A 15,691-nucleotide genomic window follows, 5' to 3' on the forward strand; every position below is an offset into this window, starting at 1 on the left:
CCGAATGCGACTTGGGCGGCGGCAGCTGATCGGTTCATCTGCCCGGGAGCGAACGGCCCTCGTAACGATGTAAACTATGCTACCACGAATTGAAGGTTTACCAACCGCCTATTACGTAGCAATTCTTCAACCGATGACCTTTAACCAGTGAGATTCATTGGTCACTCTCGTTCGTTCTCAAATGCAGCGGGGGGCAAAAACAACGTTTCAGCATCTGTAACAGCGGAAATGTCAGAGAGAAAAATCAACTACTTGTGAGAGAAGAAAACAGTACTACTGCCACCAACCTCAAATTAATACAACAAACAATCGTTACAGTAATACTGAGGAAGTAACATATTCACGAATATTTCGACAAGATATTGTCGAATTCTGGAGAACATGAGTGCACAACGCAATGGGACCGCAATGGGACACCGCAACTACAATTCAATAACAGTCATCACGTTGACGCGAATAAATGGATCTTCATGTATATATGAAAAATTGAAGCAAAATCATTCCAGTGAAACAAAAAATTCCAAATGTAGTACTCCCTCCGTAAACTAATATAAGAGTGTTTAGATCACTATTTTAGTGATCTACACGCTCTTATATTTGTTTACAGAGGGAGTACTATGGAGTTTAAATACCAGAGGGATTCAGTGTATATAAGAAGACCTAGGTGAAGAAAACTCAAAACCGTGTCTCAAATATAATACGAAGAGCCACATATAACATGGAAGGAAAGGAATACTCTACTCTTTCATATACAAAAAAGAAAACCCAATTTTCTGGTCTTACCCTTTTGGCACATCACTGATGGTGCGCTAGCATATCATGCAGCCACCATAAATAGGCAAACGAGACTGATGGTAACTCTCCACCAGTTGTTGGTAATGACAGAACGCTCACGGATGGTATTCCTCCTCAAATTACATTATGGTGAGCTGACATTACAGTCGCAAGAAAGTACGCAGCGGTGGCTCTCCTGTCCCTACCCAACTTTTAACACTGGACGAAACAGGGGTCATGAAACCAACTACAGGGGAGAGTACGAGAAGAAGCAGATGGATCATATGCAAATACAAGAAACGCCAGAAACCCCCCAAAATTTAGCTGTTTGAAATGAAAGAACAAAACTAGCAAGAAACCAAGCTGTTGGCACTGTGCACACCTGAACTGTAACACCAGCACCTGAGCTGTAACAGCAGCAAAAATGTTTAATATAGTTCGAAATATCTCCAGTTTTAAAAGAAATAATCATCACATTGGAACACTGACAAATTTTCATGAAAACCTTGCAACTTACTAGGGACCAGACCTATTTATTTGTAACTAATTCTGTAACATGCAGGAAAAGACCAAACAAAGGAATCTTCTAGATGAGATTGGCATGGACTGTCAGAATAAAGCTGGTCAAGCCAACAATGAAATGAAAAAACTTTTGAAGTAACAAAACAAGGCATCACTGAACTTAACTCGTACACACAAATAAAAGCAAACATCTCCATCCACAATTGCAGTAGTAGTGGACATACCACTATGATCAACATTCACATAGAATGGTGAAATCTTGCATATGCCAGTAAATGAAACTTTGACCATGTGACGTATCTGAACGATCAAAAGGAGGCTACCATAGCAGCCATTAGAGATGCAAAACATGACAACAACAAATTGGCATCACGAACAAGACTACAGAGGGTAGGTGAGAACTTTAGATGTCAGCACCAGGAAAGTAAACAACGCACTCATGGAAGAGATGATTTAATCCGAAATCTTCTGTCAGAAACAATGACATGGAGCGACCCTCTCACAAGGGCCTCAAGATGTTGATAGTTTAATTGCTGATCTGGGATACTAATTCGAAAATTGAGATCAAATCCTTACAGTATGAAGTTAGTCAGAAAAGGAGAAGTTTGTACTTGCCTTTCTAAAGGTTTGAAAACTTGAGTAAAAACCATGGTCCTGAGCCAGTTTTTAACTGAAACAATTTTCTATTTCAGTTGTTATCACTATTAAGGTAACATGAAAGCTGTAGATATCTAAGCTGGTATCTTTTGCGCTGTTTGGATAAACATACTAATAATTAAGGAGAAAATAGCATGGAAATAGAGAAATTAAACCGCGTTTTGATGTAAGGAGCAAAGTTGGGTTTTACAAATTTTGTCGAGCCTCGAGTATGGAGATAGTAGAATATGCTTGTCCAACATCGCCTGACATGGTTTGTGGGCATATTCAGCGTAGGCCTCCAGAAGCTCCAGTGCATAGTGGACGGCTAAAGTGTGCTGATAATGCCAAGAGAGGTCGGGGTAAACCAAACATGACATGGGAGGAGTCCGTAAAGAGAGATCTGAAGGACTGGAATATCACCAAAGAATTAGCCATGGACAGGGGTGCATGGAAGCTAGCTATCCATGTGCCAGAACCAGGAGATGGTTGCGAGATCTGATGGGTTTCAGCTCTAGCCTACCCCAATTTGTTTGGGACTAAAGGCTTTGTTGTTGCTGCTGTCGAGTATGGAGGTAGTAGAATATGCTTGTGTGATGATCTTCAAACAGTTTCTTAAGTGAGGTTTGCTCCACAGGTCTGAGGAGTTCCAATGCAATGGATATTTCTTCAGTTGCTCGTAAGGGTCAAGACAAGTCCATGATGGGATAATAACCTTTTTCTGGCTATTTTTGCATAAAATTTATTTCTTAGTACTTGTTCTTTATGTTCATGATATTTGCCATGGTCATAATTATATGTTAATGTAGAAGTTTGTATACTGCAAACACTCTACTCGCATTTCATATTTTCCACATCATCATAGTGACAAAGATAGGAAGAGCTACTTAGCTCGGAACCTTGAAACTTTCAATGCTCAACAAGTAGATGCCGATGGATGTCTACTCAAGCGATACTGGTATACAAAATGCAGTGAGATGCAGTGAGCATGTGGACACATATGATCATCATTATCTGTGTTGGTGATAAGATACTTTTTATAAATATTCAGTGTTGTGGTTTATGCATGCTTGCTAAGTTTTTGTACTCACCTTTTGTTATTTCTATGTGTTTAGGTAACTCCTAAGGACAACATGCTGAAGATAAAGGGAGTAACACCCTCATCTTCGCCAATTCATGTTTATACAATATCTCACACATCATGTTTCTTGGAACTTTGCCATTGATGATAAGTTAGAAGCTCTACCCTACCGTGATTAGTAAATTAGTCGGTCATAGAAGTTAAGTATTAAGGATTTTTATCAGTTAACTAATAAATCGCTAGCAAGATTAAACTCTGTTGTGATGCCTTTAGTGAGCCTACAGTAGCTCGTTATTGTTATAGTTGCTTTGATTTAAAGTTCAGTTATGTGTGGCTCTGTTATATGCAAGCAATATTTTCATTATTTTGTGCAATGTTTTCTAAATGTTAGAAAAATGGAGTATGAAAGTAGACTGGCAAAATGTATAGTTTTTCCGGGCTTCATAGTACTTAAGAGTACGCAGTAGCATTGCTAAGTATGATTGATAACTACAGTATTACAGCATATCTGCCCTATGATATAGAAAACATAACTACAAGGTAACAAAAGGAAAATTAAAGGAGAATGCTACAAAAATAAGGTCAGAACGCTAGGTAGATATAACAGCTGATACCACTTTGATACACACAAGCATTAGCTTACAAGGAAGATCTACAGTATAGCATAATATATAGCGAAAAATAAAGAGTGATGGACAAACTGATGGTAGATTTTCCCAGCGCAAGGTTGCTAGCATTGCAATGACAATGCATTTTCCAATGAATTTTACAAGTGTTATTTGACGGAGCAAGTTGACGATAATCGCTATCTTGCCAAGGACTACAGAATTCAAATGTTGAGGATACAGATACAACAAGATGAAAAACAAAAGTAACTATATCTCATATTCTGCAAAACTGAGCAGGTATGCAACATACCCAGTGCTTAGTTAGTGTGGTTTTGGGACATGCCCATCAACAGCAAAATTTCTGGTAGCTGCTGGCAGTGCTAGTCTTATGCCATCAAGTTCAGGGCTTGCAATTACTTGGCAGCCAAGGCGAGATCTAAAACAATGGGACCAGATTAGTTTAACTGGAGTAATGCATTTTGTACAATTTCACAAAAAAGATAAGAATACGTTTCTGTAAGCCCAAAAGCAAGGTCCAGCATATCGTTTTCCTCATCTTCAGGATCTTCCAATTTGTTATAGTAGTCTACGTCCTGAATAGAACTTTCTCATCAAACTGCACTTTGAACTGTCTGAACATACTGAAAACTTAGAAAGAATGTATGTAGAACTTCGTACCGTTACAATCACATGACAGGTAGAACATGCAAGAGAGCCCTCACATGCTCCTGGTGATCATGGCAGAACAAGCAATTCAGATATATATGGCAAAAAAAGGTTAGGGAGTACTGTAAATCAACATGCAACAGAATTTAAACGAAAATTCTAACAGATGCAGAATCAAAGGAGGCATACAATAACAGAAAGGTATCATGACATATCTATACCTAATTTTGAACTTACATATCAATGTAAGCTCCTTTAGCTAATAAAAATACAGGTGATATTAAGTCCAAGGAAGCAATGAACTCAAGTACAGGCGTGGTATTACTGCAGAATGTTCAAGATTCAAACCAAAATTAGTAAAAAGGAGTACTGCAGAGGACCTTCAAGTTCTATGTCATTCTCATGAGCAGCTTCCAGCATTGACATCCCAATAGGAACATTGATAACCGTTTCATCGCCATCCTTATCAACAAATGTCACAGATATCCTGCAAAGTAAATTCCAGTCATTGATACTGATTGCCAAGGGTATGACAAAATGGTAAAAATCTAAGAACCAAAAGCATGCGCGGCCCATCAGATATTAAGCAACAAATCAGCAAAAGAAAAGGGGATGGAATCCTAACTTCAAGATTAAGTTCCTAACTAATAAATGGAACATGTAACATATTATACACGCAAAACCAGAAATTGACAGAAGAAAAGGCTTTTAAATACAAAAATAATGAAAAAGGACAAACTCCCAGGTGTGTTCGAGAAAATAAAAAACTTAAATAAGCTGTAAAGTGAAGCAGATGGACCTCATAAAGACCCTATGCATCAAAATAGAGGCAGAACTGGTAAAATTCACACAAGTTCTCGCATGTCTGGATATTGCTGTTTATTGCTAAATTAATTTCATGCCCTAAATGCTGCATAGGTTCCATACGGACAAAATATGAAATAGACACCTGCATGAGCCCTGATTGTGTTAAAAATCAAAGGACAAAATATCACTAGCAAAGTATACTTGGCCCAGAAGTATGGCCAGTTGGCCACAACAGGAGGGCATCCCAGGAGGAAGGAGCACTTGCCCTACGGGTGGAGCTATCTTTCCCTAATAATAAAGCACGGATTGAGTCCGTGGGGTTCACCGTCACAATGCGCTTTCTTTCTGTGAATTTACGCTTTTAGTTTGAATTTAAAACGTATAAGCGAGGTGGTACTAATAAAATTTGATACGTCCTGAACGAGCGAGGCGTAGATGCATCCTCATTATTTTTCCATCGAATTCGAAAAATAAAAAGCAAGGCCACATATACCTGGTACTCAGGAGTCGAACTCAACACCTCCACTTCGTTACCCAAGGGTGCGGCCAATTGAACTAGCGTATGATGCTGTTTGGAGCGGGCCGTTCATACTAATGAATAGTACTACCGATGACCTGCAGTGCTTCGCCGGGCTTGAAAAAATAGAGTGCTAGGCCTTTGCTGGGCCGCAAGCCGCATGGGAAAAAATAGATAGCGCTGGGGGTGATCAGGTGAGCATCCATATTTTATGTTAGATTAGTCCCACATCGTTCGTTTAGATCAATCCGTAGCCCTTTATATACGTAGAAATTCTCCGGTATGACCAGCAAATTGCCTAAGAAAGGTTAATGTCAGAGCGGACAACCTTATAAAGGTCGGGCTGTCTTGGGCATTAAAAGAAACCAAGAAAGTTGTGTGTTGGGCATGAACATAAAAGGAAGGATGCACATGCACGCTTCATGATGCTTGAGTATTATTTAAATGAAGGAATTGAGGGATATCTTGGGCATTAAATTAAATGAAGGATGAATTTCAGGACTATTATGATTAAAGCGGGATTGTGTGGGACAATTGACTTCATGACCTGATTGCACGCTGCTTGCCGGGATTGTGGAGATTTCATAGCCTAATTGAAAAGCAGGAATGTGGAAAATTAGATTTAACGGTCGCACAGAAAAACTCCTAACTAAAGCGGGATTGTGGGGCAGTTGATTTCATGGCTCATCATCATTGCACGCTGCATGCCATCTGGAAAACTAATGGGCGCAAAACAAAAATGACTCGTACTTAAACGGGATTGTGGGAAAATTAATCATTGCGCTGTGTTATTTTATTTTAATTTCAAGCTCGAGACTTTGTGTTACTAATCTAATTTTAAACAGAAAATCAAGTGTGTTAATTGAACAACTCTATTTTTTGAAAACTTAATTGAACAGTTCTGAAGTGAGGGAATTAACAAAAAATTGTGAGTTCCACAAGTTTTTCCCTTCATTCTTCATTCTGGCTTTTTTTTCCTTTTTGTTTGGTTCTACTGAAACTCCGGTAGACATGACGGCAATAACATTATTTTTATACTATATCACTACAAATGCGACCATGGCGCAGTGGTAAAGCTGCTGCCTTGTGACCATGAGGTCATGGGTTCAAGTCCTGGAAACAGCCTCTTACAGAAATGTAGGGAAAGGCTGCGTACTATAGACCCAAAGTGGTCGGACCCTTCCCTGGACCCTGCGCAAGCGGGAGCTACATGCACCAGGTTGCCCTTTTTTTTTATCACTACAAATGCGAGTAATATCCGCTACTCGAGGAAAGAGGAATAGGAAAAATATGAAGTGAACTATATGTTTTTAGAATTATGTTCCCTTCTTCTATCTATTTTCATACAAAATCTGTTAGAGTTGGATAGAAGAAGTGGCGCACTGAGCCGATTTGAAAATGAGCAACATTTCATAATTCTCATTAAATTTGAATCCACGTCAAAGTTTTTTCCCGTTGCAACGCACGGGCATTTGTGCTAGTTCCTAACTAAGGGATAAGTGTCCCAGGTATATGTAAGTTGGGATATTGAATTCTTAAGAGTACCAAGGTTGTCACTTTCCATCCTTAGGTTTGTAAGCCGTCTCTATAATGCCTAGCCCTATTCCCAACCAAGCAAGATATTTTCCCAATTACCTCTACTGATTGCCTAATTAGCGGATAAGGATCTCAGTTATCTTTGAGTTTGGATTTCCCAGCTATCTTTAAGTTCGGATTCAAACCTCTTAAGGGTTCCCAAGGTTGTTACTTTCCATACGTGGGTTTGTAAGCGGGCTATATAATCCTAGCCCATTTCGTACCAATCAAACAAGAACTTATCCCAATTACCTCTCTCACAATTGTAAGCAGTGCCTATGTAGCATACTAGCCCATTCAAGGGTGGTGTTGTAAGCAGGCTACATAACGTCTGGACCTTTTCTTACCAATCTGACAGTTCCTTCACAAGTGGCCTTATGCCACAAAATGCAGGGCCACATCCTCCAACATTCCACGACTATAATCTTCGCTCTAATCCTGCCACCGAGTCCCCCCCCCCCCCCCTGTGGCACATAGAGCAGCTTGTGTTCTTTAGCGAGGATCAGTTACACCCACATAGTACAAGCTATGGAATACAGGAATGGACATACTGCAGCTTGTAGGAATGCTGCTTTTAAGAATAGTGGAAGACAACAGCACCAATCAGAGAGGGGCCCAAAAACCATGTTAAGTCAGGTGGATGGCTTCTAGGTGGACAAATGTTACGCCATTTAAGTACTTCCAGGAATTTCCAAAATCATTTTTGGAACAGGAATTGAACTTAAAGGCCTCTTTACTATTCATAATAATTCAATGAGTGGATCTACCAATTCCTTTTTTTGCTCCATCTTGTAGTCAGCCTGTGTGCTGGACATGTTGTTGGCTGTTGGATCATGTATTCATGTATATCGTGTTTTCCTCCATATATTCTGTTGTATGTTACGCTTGAAATGGAACAGTTTGGAAGACCTGCCATATCTATCTTTACCTTACTCCTACACCTTTTGGAGTTGGTGATGATGGCCCGACTGCCATCCCACTTTCCCTCCAGACAAGTGGGGTATCTCTATGGAGATTGATGTGCCACATATGATATGATTTGATATGTTTTGATTATTACTACTTCTGTAGCAATACCGGTGCATTTAGCTAGTTTTACATGATTCAATTTATTTTCTTATTATTACTTCCCTAGCGATATGGGGGCATTTCACTAGTTTTATTTGCTTCTCTAATCAGCTGTCTTGCAGAGACTATGACTACCCAAGTGCAAAAGGGGCCTAAGTGAAGAAACATTTTTATAGCATCTGAACGTTCTATTTTAGAAAATATGTCATGCCACAAACGGGATAACGGCATCAGTCCACATCAACCTGCCACAAAGTGAAATGACAACGGAAGTCCGTTGCCAAATTATTTGCCGATAGTTTCAACCATCAAATGGTTTAGCAGCAAGGGCAAACATCACTATGAAGGCTTAATTCACCAACCTAATGTGCTCTCTCTAATCCTTTACAAAATAATAATTTTCCATGCATAGCTTAAATTGGTAATCTTTTTTAATCAGACTCATTATGACCATCTATTTTGGTGGGCGTACTTATATTCATGTAATCCTAGTCCGTCCTAGTGCTCCAACAGTTACAGTCTAACTGTATCATTGTTGAACTGCCTGTATTCAGTTAGTCGTCAAAAGTGGTAAGTAAGGTTTATTGTGTTGGTCTCGCAGAGCCAATGAGCCATTAGAAGCTTTTATAAACAGCTAAGAAATTCATCCAAGGACCATAGGGTTGCTTCCATGAGCTTTGGTTATTATTCTGAATCCTTGCTGACGCAGAGATAGATCAGTAAATATTAATATTAGTGTGACACAATAGTCTGTACTGCTGATTTGAAAATATTGAGCATACATGAAAACATTTTAGTATTTATGCTACACCCAACAGTAAGTAAGTAAAAGCTGACTGGCTAGGCATCAACAGTAAAAAGACTTACTTAGCTTTTGGCTGTTCGCTCCTGTCACTGACTTTATCTCCCATGGCGGAACATAGAGAATGATTACCCTGAAAAGAGTTCCATTTGTTATTCCATCTTTGAACTAAGTTATTCCAGTTTCTCTACATTATCTTTTTCATTTTAAATAAATTTAAAAAAAGTTAGGCACAGACACGAGATCTATACATCTGCACAACTTTTCAGACATCGATATCTGATAGTATGAAAACTATATAGAGTCAACTTTGCTTCGGTACACCCCCCTAGAAAAGTTTATGGACTTCGATGCAGATTAAAGGTGGAGATTAGAAGGTAACCTTGATATGAAAAAGGATAATATAGTCTTTTGTATCCAAATCAATCTATTCAATACGTTTGATCTGCAAACTGTGAAACTAATATGATGATAGCCTTTTTAAGTAACTTTAAGATTTGTGCAAAGTTTTAAGGGGGGTGTACCGAAGCAAAGATGTAAGTTCTGCAGGTTAACGGTACAGTTAGGATTGCTCGAAGAAATTCCCTGTAAAAAAATGCTTGGAGGCCTAGCAAACGACAACTCCAACAACCAGGGAAACTCATTTGTATAAGTTGGCAGCAAATGTAGACAAGTGAACAATGCAACATTTGAGAGAGAGAGAGAGAGAGAGAGAGAGAGAGAGAGCTGACCACATAGTTCATACAAGCTCTAATTGGTTCTTCCTGATTCCTTGAATTTACTGACTTTTGACCTGATAAATGTCAGAATAATTCAGTGGACATAGAGAAAGGGAAGATGATCACAACAAACCGACAAGCATGCCAGTCTAAAGAATGTATCCTCTTAAAATTTACTTAAAGCACTAGTCAAAAATATCAAAGGGGTGAAGGGTATCTGACTCATCAAGGGATGACTTGGCCAGAAGAACTTCCGGATAAAAAAATCCTAATGAACTTAGATACCAGAGTGTCTAGTTCAAACAACCACAACCTTACTATGGTACGGTGCACCGGAGTTATCAGACATTAGGCTCACATACCAAGAATAACTAAACATACATTTCTTCCAAAATGTGGATCTAAACATAAAAAGGGGAACAGCTTGGATAATGAATAGTATGCATCACCTTAAAAAACACATAAATGTTATTGTAACGTTTAAGCCATGGAAAACTGAGCATAACTAGTGCATCCTTGCCAACTACCAGATATAGCTCTGCGTGACCAAATAGCAGGAAATCAGCGTGACAACAACCAACAGGTGCTGCTGCTGCTACTTCATCAAAGCACCTCGCATTTGCTCCCAGATGTCAATGAACTAATCATCAGCCTGACCACATCCAGAAACCTGAAACTAGGCACGTCACTGCATCCGGATGGCCTGGAATTAACAACCGGGGCCGTAGGACGTTGGGCTGAGCACAAATTTGGCAGGCCACCCCCAGGTGACCACCAGGTACACCCAAGGAGTACTTCCGAGCAACTCAGGAATCAGAATCACGCGCTCGATGCCCTCTAGTCCTAACCGAGACATCCAAATAAAACAGCAACGCAGCAGAGGTAAATGAAATCGTGAATTCGAGGGGCGACGGTGGAGAGGGAGGAGAGCTTACCTAGCCTCGCCCGGCTCAGGGCGTGGACGCCGAGGCGGGAGATCCTCGACAACATCTTCACCGGCGGCGCAAAACCGAGACGGACGCAGCGGCGGCAGCAGATTCGCGGCGCGGGTTTGGGAGGACGAGCGGAGGAAGAAGAGGAGGAGTTCGGCTTGGCTTGAGAAGGAAGTAGGGAGTGCGGGCCGAGTAACTGGGCCGGGAGGGTAGCCCAACTATAGAGACAGTCCCGAATCTTGTAATTGGGCCATTTCGACCCAAACTCTCGACAAAGCCACGCTGCTGGAATCTGAAACTGAGGCATATCCTTTTTTTTTGAAAGCGAGGCATATCCTATTTAGCGTTGCAGGCGCCGGTTACAGCTGTTTCCGCAAACCGGCGCCTGTAACCGCGTTAGCTGGGCCTGGCCCATCTTCTCCTTTCCTTCCTGTCTTGAGAAAGACAAAAAAATAGTTGCTTCTCTACTGCTTCTTCGCCATTTTCTTCTTATAACGATTCCTTTTTTCTATTTCTTTTTTCTTTTTATTTGGAACGGTTTTGTTATGTTTTTTGTTCTTTTTCTTTTTCTTTCTTTTCAGAACGTTTTTTTCTGTTTTCTTTTGCTAATATGAAAGAACGTTTTTTTTCAAAATCATTGAACTCTTTTCCAAAATCGGTGAACTTTCTTTCACAATTGGTGAACTTTCTTTCACAGTCGATGAACTATTTTTCAGAATCGATGAACTTATTTGTAAATCGATGAACTTTTTTTTAAACCGATGAACTTTTTTTCTAAACCGATGAACTCCTATCACAATCCATGAACTTTTTTTCAGAATCGATGAACCTTTTTCAAAATTGATGAACTTTTTTTCTAAACCGATGAACTCTTTTCATAATCCATGAACTTTTTTTCAAAACGATGAACTCTTTTTCAAAACCGGTGAACTGTTTTTCGAAATCGATGAACCTTTTTCAAAACCAGTGAACTCTTTTCCAAATAGGTGAACTTTTTTCAAAATTGGTGAACTTATTTCAAAATAACTTTTTTCCCAAAAATCAATGATTTTTTTTGCTAAAAATCGATGATCTTGTTTTGTTAAAAAGAATAAAAATGTATATCTACTACCATTATAAAAGGAAGAGAGGGGCAAATCCAAACAATCAGGCGCGTCCATAGACAAGATCCGATGATCTGTAATCGTTCCGTGTTTAACCCAACAAGCCACGCAATTAAGCCACCCGCGCCCCCGTTCAAAAACAAAAACCGTTCGCACGACCTCTCGCCTCGCCCGCACGACCTCTCGCCCCCTCCTCCTCCCGCGCAGTTCGCTGTCGCACCGTCGCGTCGTTCGCTGCGTGAGCCGCCCGCCGCAGGTCGCCGCCCGTCGTGCCCCGCGGGAGCCGTTCGCCGCAGCGCCGTCGCGCTGTTCGCCGCGTGAGCCGCCCGCCGCGGGTCGCCAACCGTTGCGCGCCGCGGGAGCCGCCCGCCGCAGGTCGCCGCCCCGCCGGCGCGCCGTTCACCGCCCGTCGCGCCCCGCGGGAGCCGCCACAGGTCGTCGTCGCGCTGTTCGCCGCCCGCCGCCCATACAAGATCCAGGCATCCAACCCTTTCTCCACGAACCCACTCCAGATTGCTCCATTCATTCCGTTAGATTGCTCCACTGATTGTGCCTTCCTTCTGCTTCAGCCGTCACCAGGTGTGTGTTAAGGGAGGACCGGACACGCGTGTGCCAGGGAGGAGGATGCCACCACGCTCTTCGAAGATGTGCGGAGTTGTCGTGCCTGAACGGTCACCGTAGCTGCCTTCGAGGAGGATTTGTGCCTGCATCTTAATGTTCGCCAAGCCCATTACATCGCTGGTGCGGGACACACAACAAAACAAATCTGAACCTCAGCGACATATTTGCTGGTAAAGTCCTCTCCCTCTTATATCTCGGTAGGATGCATTCTTTAACGATTTATTTGCTGGGGTTTGTTAAGAAATTCCAAAGATTTCAGAATCTGTTTGGTTGTGTGGTTCACAGTCCCTGGGTGAACAAACTTGTGAGTTTGGTTGTTGGTAGCTTAATTATTTGGTCTTCTATCTAATAGACAGATGTCGAGTATAAAATTTGAATCCAACTCTAATTGAGAAGACTTGATTTTTTTAATCCTGTTGATGGATGGCCTACTATTTCAACCTTTGAAATATTGCTGAATTTGTAACCTGTCAGATCAGGGTAGTTACAACCTATGAAATCTTCTTGAACGTTTGAACCTATGGGATTGGGGTAGCCAATTTTGTATCGTTGATACGATGGCTACATAAACAATTCAGCAAGTTACATCTGCTTCATCGGGTTGATGCTTCATGCTCAGCAAGTTTCCTTTCCCTTGAGTCGTTTTGCCTCGGTCGGTTTGTTCTTGTGCAGACAGATGTGTAGACCACATCTTGTAGACGGCTGATATGGATTATGCTCCACCCCTCCATGACTTCACTCGAGTTAATTCCGCGCGATGCGACTGACACAAAACTATCCTCGGTATCCACAAAGATCACCCTGGGTGATGGCCTTCCTAATATTTATTTATTTTCATTTTTCTTATGCTTATGGCTATAAGTTAACTCCAAATATGAGGTCTGTTCCTCAAGAGATTCATTTGTTGTATCAGAACGATTGCAATAATCCCCATGGTTAAGTAATGAATTCTCTTTTTTTGCAAAAAAAAACTCCAAATAAGTTTTTTTTAAATATGGCACAAAATTCTGATTACATCATGGTGATATTTTTTCTTGTAGGGAGAGAAGGAGGATAAAAAGTGCAGGTCCTCTTCACAGGATAGGTACAGACTTGACTAAGCGATTACTGTTGCTGCGGTTCATCTACATTCATTTTGGACATTGATTCTTGATTTACCCTTATTATTACCATATGCTAACTTAACCATCTCCATCTCTCATGTTAATTCTGAAGACCTTTTATGTGTCATGTCGACAAGGGTGTCTTTGATAAGATATCCAAGCAGGCTGCATGTGAGGTGAATCAAGGTAACTACATGATGTAGTGAAGTATAAACTCCTCTCCCTGTGAATTTTATGCCAGCTGGGCTTCATTTTAATGCTTGAGTCCTAATATTTCATTTCTCCAAGCTTTTGAGTTCTAATACTGTTCTGTATTCTGAGGTCTTGAACATTTGCCTGCACAACAATGATCTATAATAATTCCCTTCTAAGCCTAGAGATAGTTGTACACATCATTTATTCAATCCTAAATTACTCTATGCTCTGAATTACTCCCGTGGTGCATTTTATGTCCCCCTTACATCTATATCTATGTCTTCTTACTCATATACATGCTTTCCCATGTAATCATCCTTAACAAATGTCATGTTCAATCTGTAACTACTTATCAGGGTATTTTCTGATTTTTTTTATGTTGCCGCTTACTGATCTTACGACTTGGAGAGGAGAAGCCAAGTAGCAGCAATCATGCAGCTGTGTCATGCAAACAAACTGAGACTGCAGAAAGTCACTGATTGTACAAAACCAGAAAAACAAATTGCAGCGCAAGCATGCAAAGAGACAATTGCGCAAATCAAACACATATTCAAGTAATAAGTCAGTGAGAGGCTTTATATTAGGCGGTGTACTGCAAAAAGGTGCCTCCCTCCATCATCATTCCATTCTTCTCATGTTCCCTATCTGTCAGCTGCACCTACAACCGGTGCCCCACTCTAGCTCGACAATTGACAATGGCTACGTACATTTGTTGTGGTCGGCAGCGAGGCAAGCCCTCCTTTCAAACCATGTATGTTGATTTCAAATAGTAGAACTAATTCATACTTTGAAGTAATCAGGCTTCCATGGACGTTGATTTCCATTAAACAGTATTTTGCGAACTTCTTGTTCTCTGCAAATTTTGGATGCCACCGGTCAGTGTGACGCCCAAACCTTTGAGTGGCGTGTATGGACTTTGGATTGTTTACACTTTACAGCCTGGTGGCAAGTCTTTTTCTAATTGAGACAATTATTTAGGTGCTAAATCAAACAACATGTCTATAGGTTCGTTGAAATTCCCTAGACGAGTTACTTTCTGAATTCTGACTCTGAGTAGCCGACTCATACTTATTTTTGCGCCTTTAGTTGATTTGCTTTAGTGTGTTTGGTCTTTCTATTCAGGATCCCAGTCTGGAAAACTAGATGGTGTACGGATTCAGAGATGAACATGACGAACGATAGAAGGTCGATTTGGATTATTCTTGGTCCATAACTATCAATTATTCCACTGCCACACAACTGGTATTCCACTTATCCTTCCTTCCAATTTTTATTTGCAAATTTTTGATGTTTATGGTACCGTTTCAGTGGTTGATTGAAGTAGTGAGGATATTCTGACTATGATGAATTAACAAAAAATGTATTTATGCTGAACCAATCAATTTTTTATATTAAAATCCTTGCAGTGTTTGTGCTGGCAGGGAGAGAAGGAGAAGTAAGGTGTTGTGGGCAGGGACTGGCTGTGGGTACAAGTAAGAAGGCCAGATATGAGATGGGGGAAAGGATGCATGCAGGAGAAGAGAACAGACTGCAACGAAAGGCAGTTTGAGATGTAGCAGTGGACGCCTCTTCCATGATATTCAGGTTGGTGTAAGACTGCTCGCCTTAGATGCAATTGACTGGACATTCGGAGCTAGCTCTAGACAGGATAATTTAGATTGATGAACTATTTTGTGGTAGCAATCTGCGTGTTCAGTGATGCCGCACACGTCCTCTCATCCCGTCACCAACGGCCTGGATGTGGCAGCTGCCGTCAACATCCCAACCGTCACCAGCACCACATGTTGAATGACATTGGCATCGTGTCACCGGGGCAGCAGCTCAACACCAGCATTATTCTGGTAATGCAAGTCCCGTTCCATCTCCTCTGTTTGCAGTCATTGTTCCAATATTACTGGAGATAAAATCCATTCTAGCTATCCTTGCTGAAGATCATTTGGTGGTGTTCGATCCAGACCAAAA

The 15,691-nt window shown here is 40.9% G+C and overlaps 1 protein-coding gene and 1 long non-coding RNA gene across 5 annotated transcripts; one reads left to right on the plus strand and one right to left on the minus strand.

Annotated features, from left to right (window-relative positions):
* Positions 1-3,767: 3,767 nt before the first annotated feature.
* LOC123111990 (2Fe-2S ferredoxin) lies at positions 3,768-10,887 on the minus strand. 3 transcript variants are annotated; one of them, XM_044532879.1, is made up of 7 exons: positions 10,711-10,887; positions 9,788-9,849; positions 9,122-9,189; positions 4,668-4,774; positions 4,300-4,349; positions 4,132-4,214; positions 3,768-4,057 (listed from the first exon to the last, which is right to left on the minus strand). In XM_044532879.1, exons 1-7 carry the CDS (start codon positions 10,763-10,765, stop codon positions 3,943-3,945), a joined length of 540 nt encoding a protein of 179 aa, XP_044388814.1. In that variant the 5' UTR covers positions 10,766-10,887; the 3' UTR covers positions 3,768-3,942. The 3 variants fall into 3 exon arrangements, with proteins under 3 accessions (XP_044388814.1, XP_044388815.1, XP_044388816.1); XM_044532881.1 differs by having other exon boundaries at positions 3,997-4,057; positions 4,132-4,207; XM_044532880.1 differs by having other exon boundaries at positions 3,768-4,207.
* A 1,489-nt stretch (positions 10,888-12,376) lies between these two features.
* Positions 12,377-15,671, plus strand: LOC123116186 (uncharacterized). 2 transcript variants are annotated; one of them, XR_006456971.1, is made up of 6 exons: positions 12,377-12,601; positions 13,472-13,515; positions 13,647-14,331; positions 14,852-14,971; positions 15,136-15,313; positions 15,410-15,671. It is a non-coding gene; the product is annotated as an uncharacterized lncRNA (long non-coding RNA). The 2 variants fall into 2 exon arrangements; XR_006456972.1 differs by having other exon boundaries at positions 12,392-12,601; positions 13,647-13,720.
* Positions 15,672-15,691: the final 20 nt, after the last annotated feature.

The sequence above is a fragment of the Triticum aestivum genome, chromosome 5B (genome assembly GCF_018294505.1).
Source record: "Triticum aestivum cultivar Chinese Spring chromosome 5B, IWGSC CS RefSeq v2.1, whole genome shotgun sequence".
NCBI lineage: Eukaryota > Viridiplantae > Streptophyta > Magnoliopsida > Poales > Poaceae > Triticum > Triticum aestivum.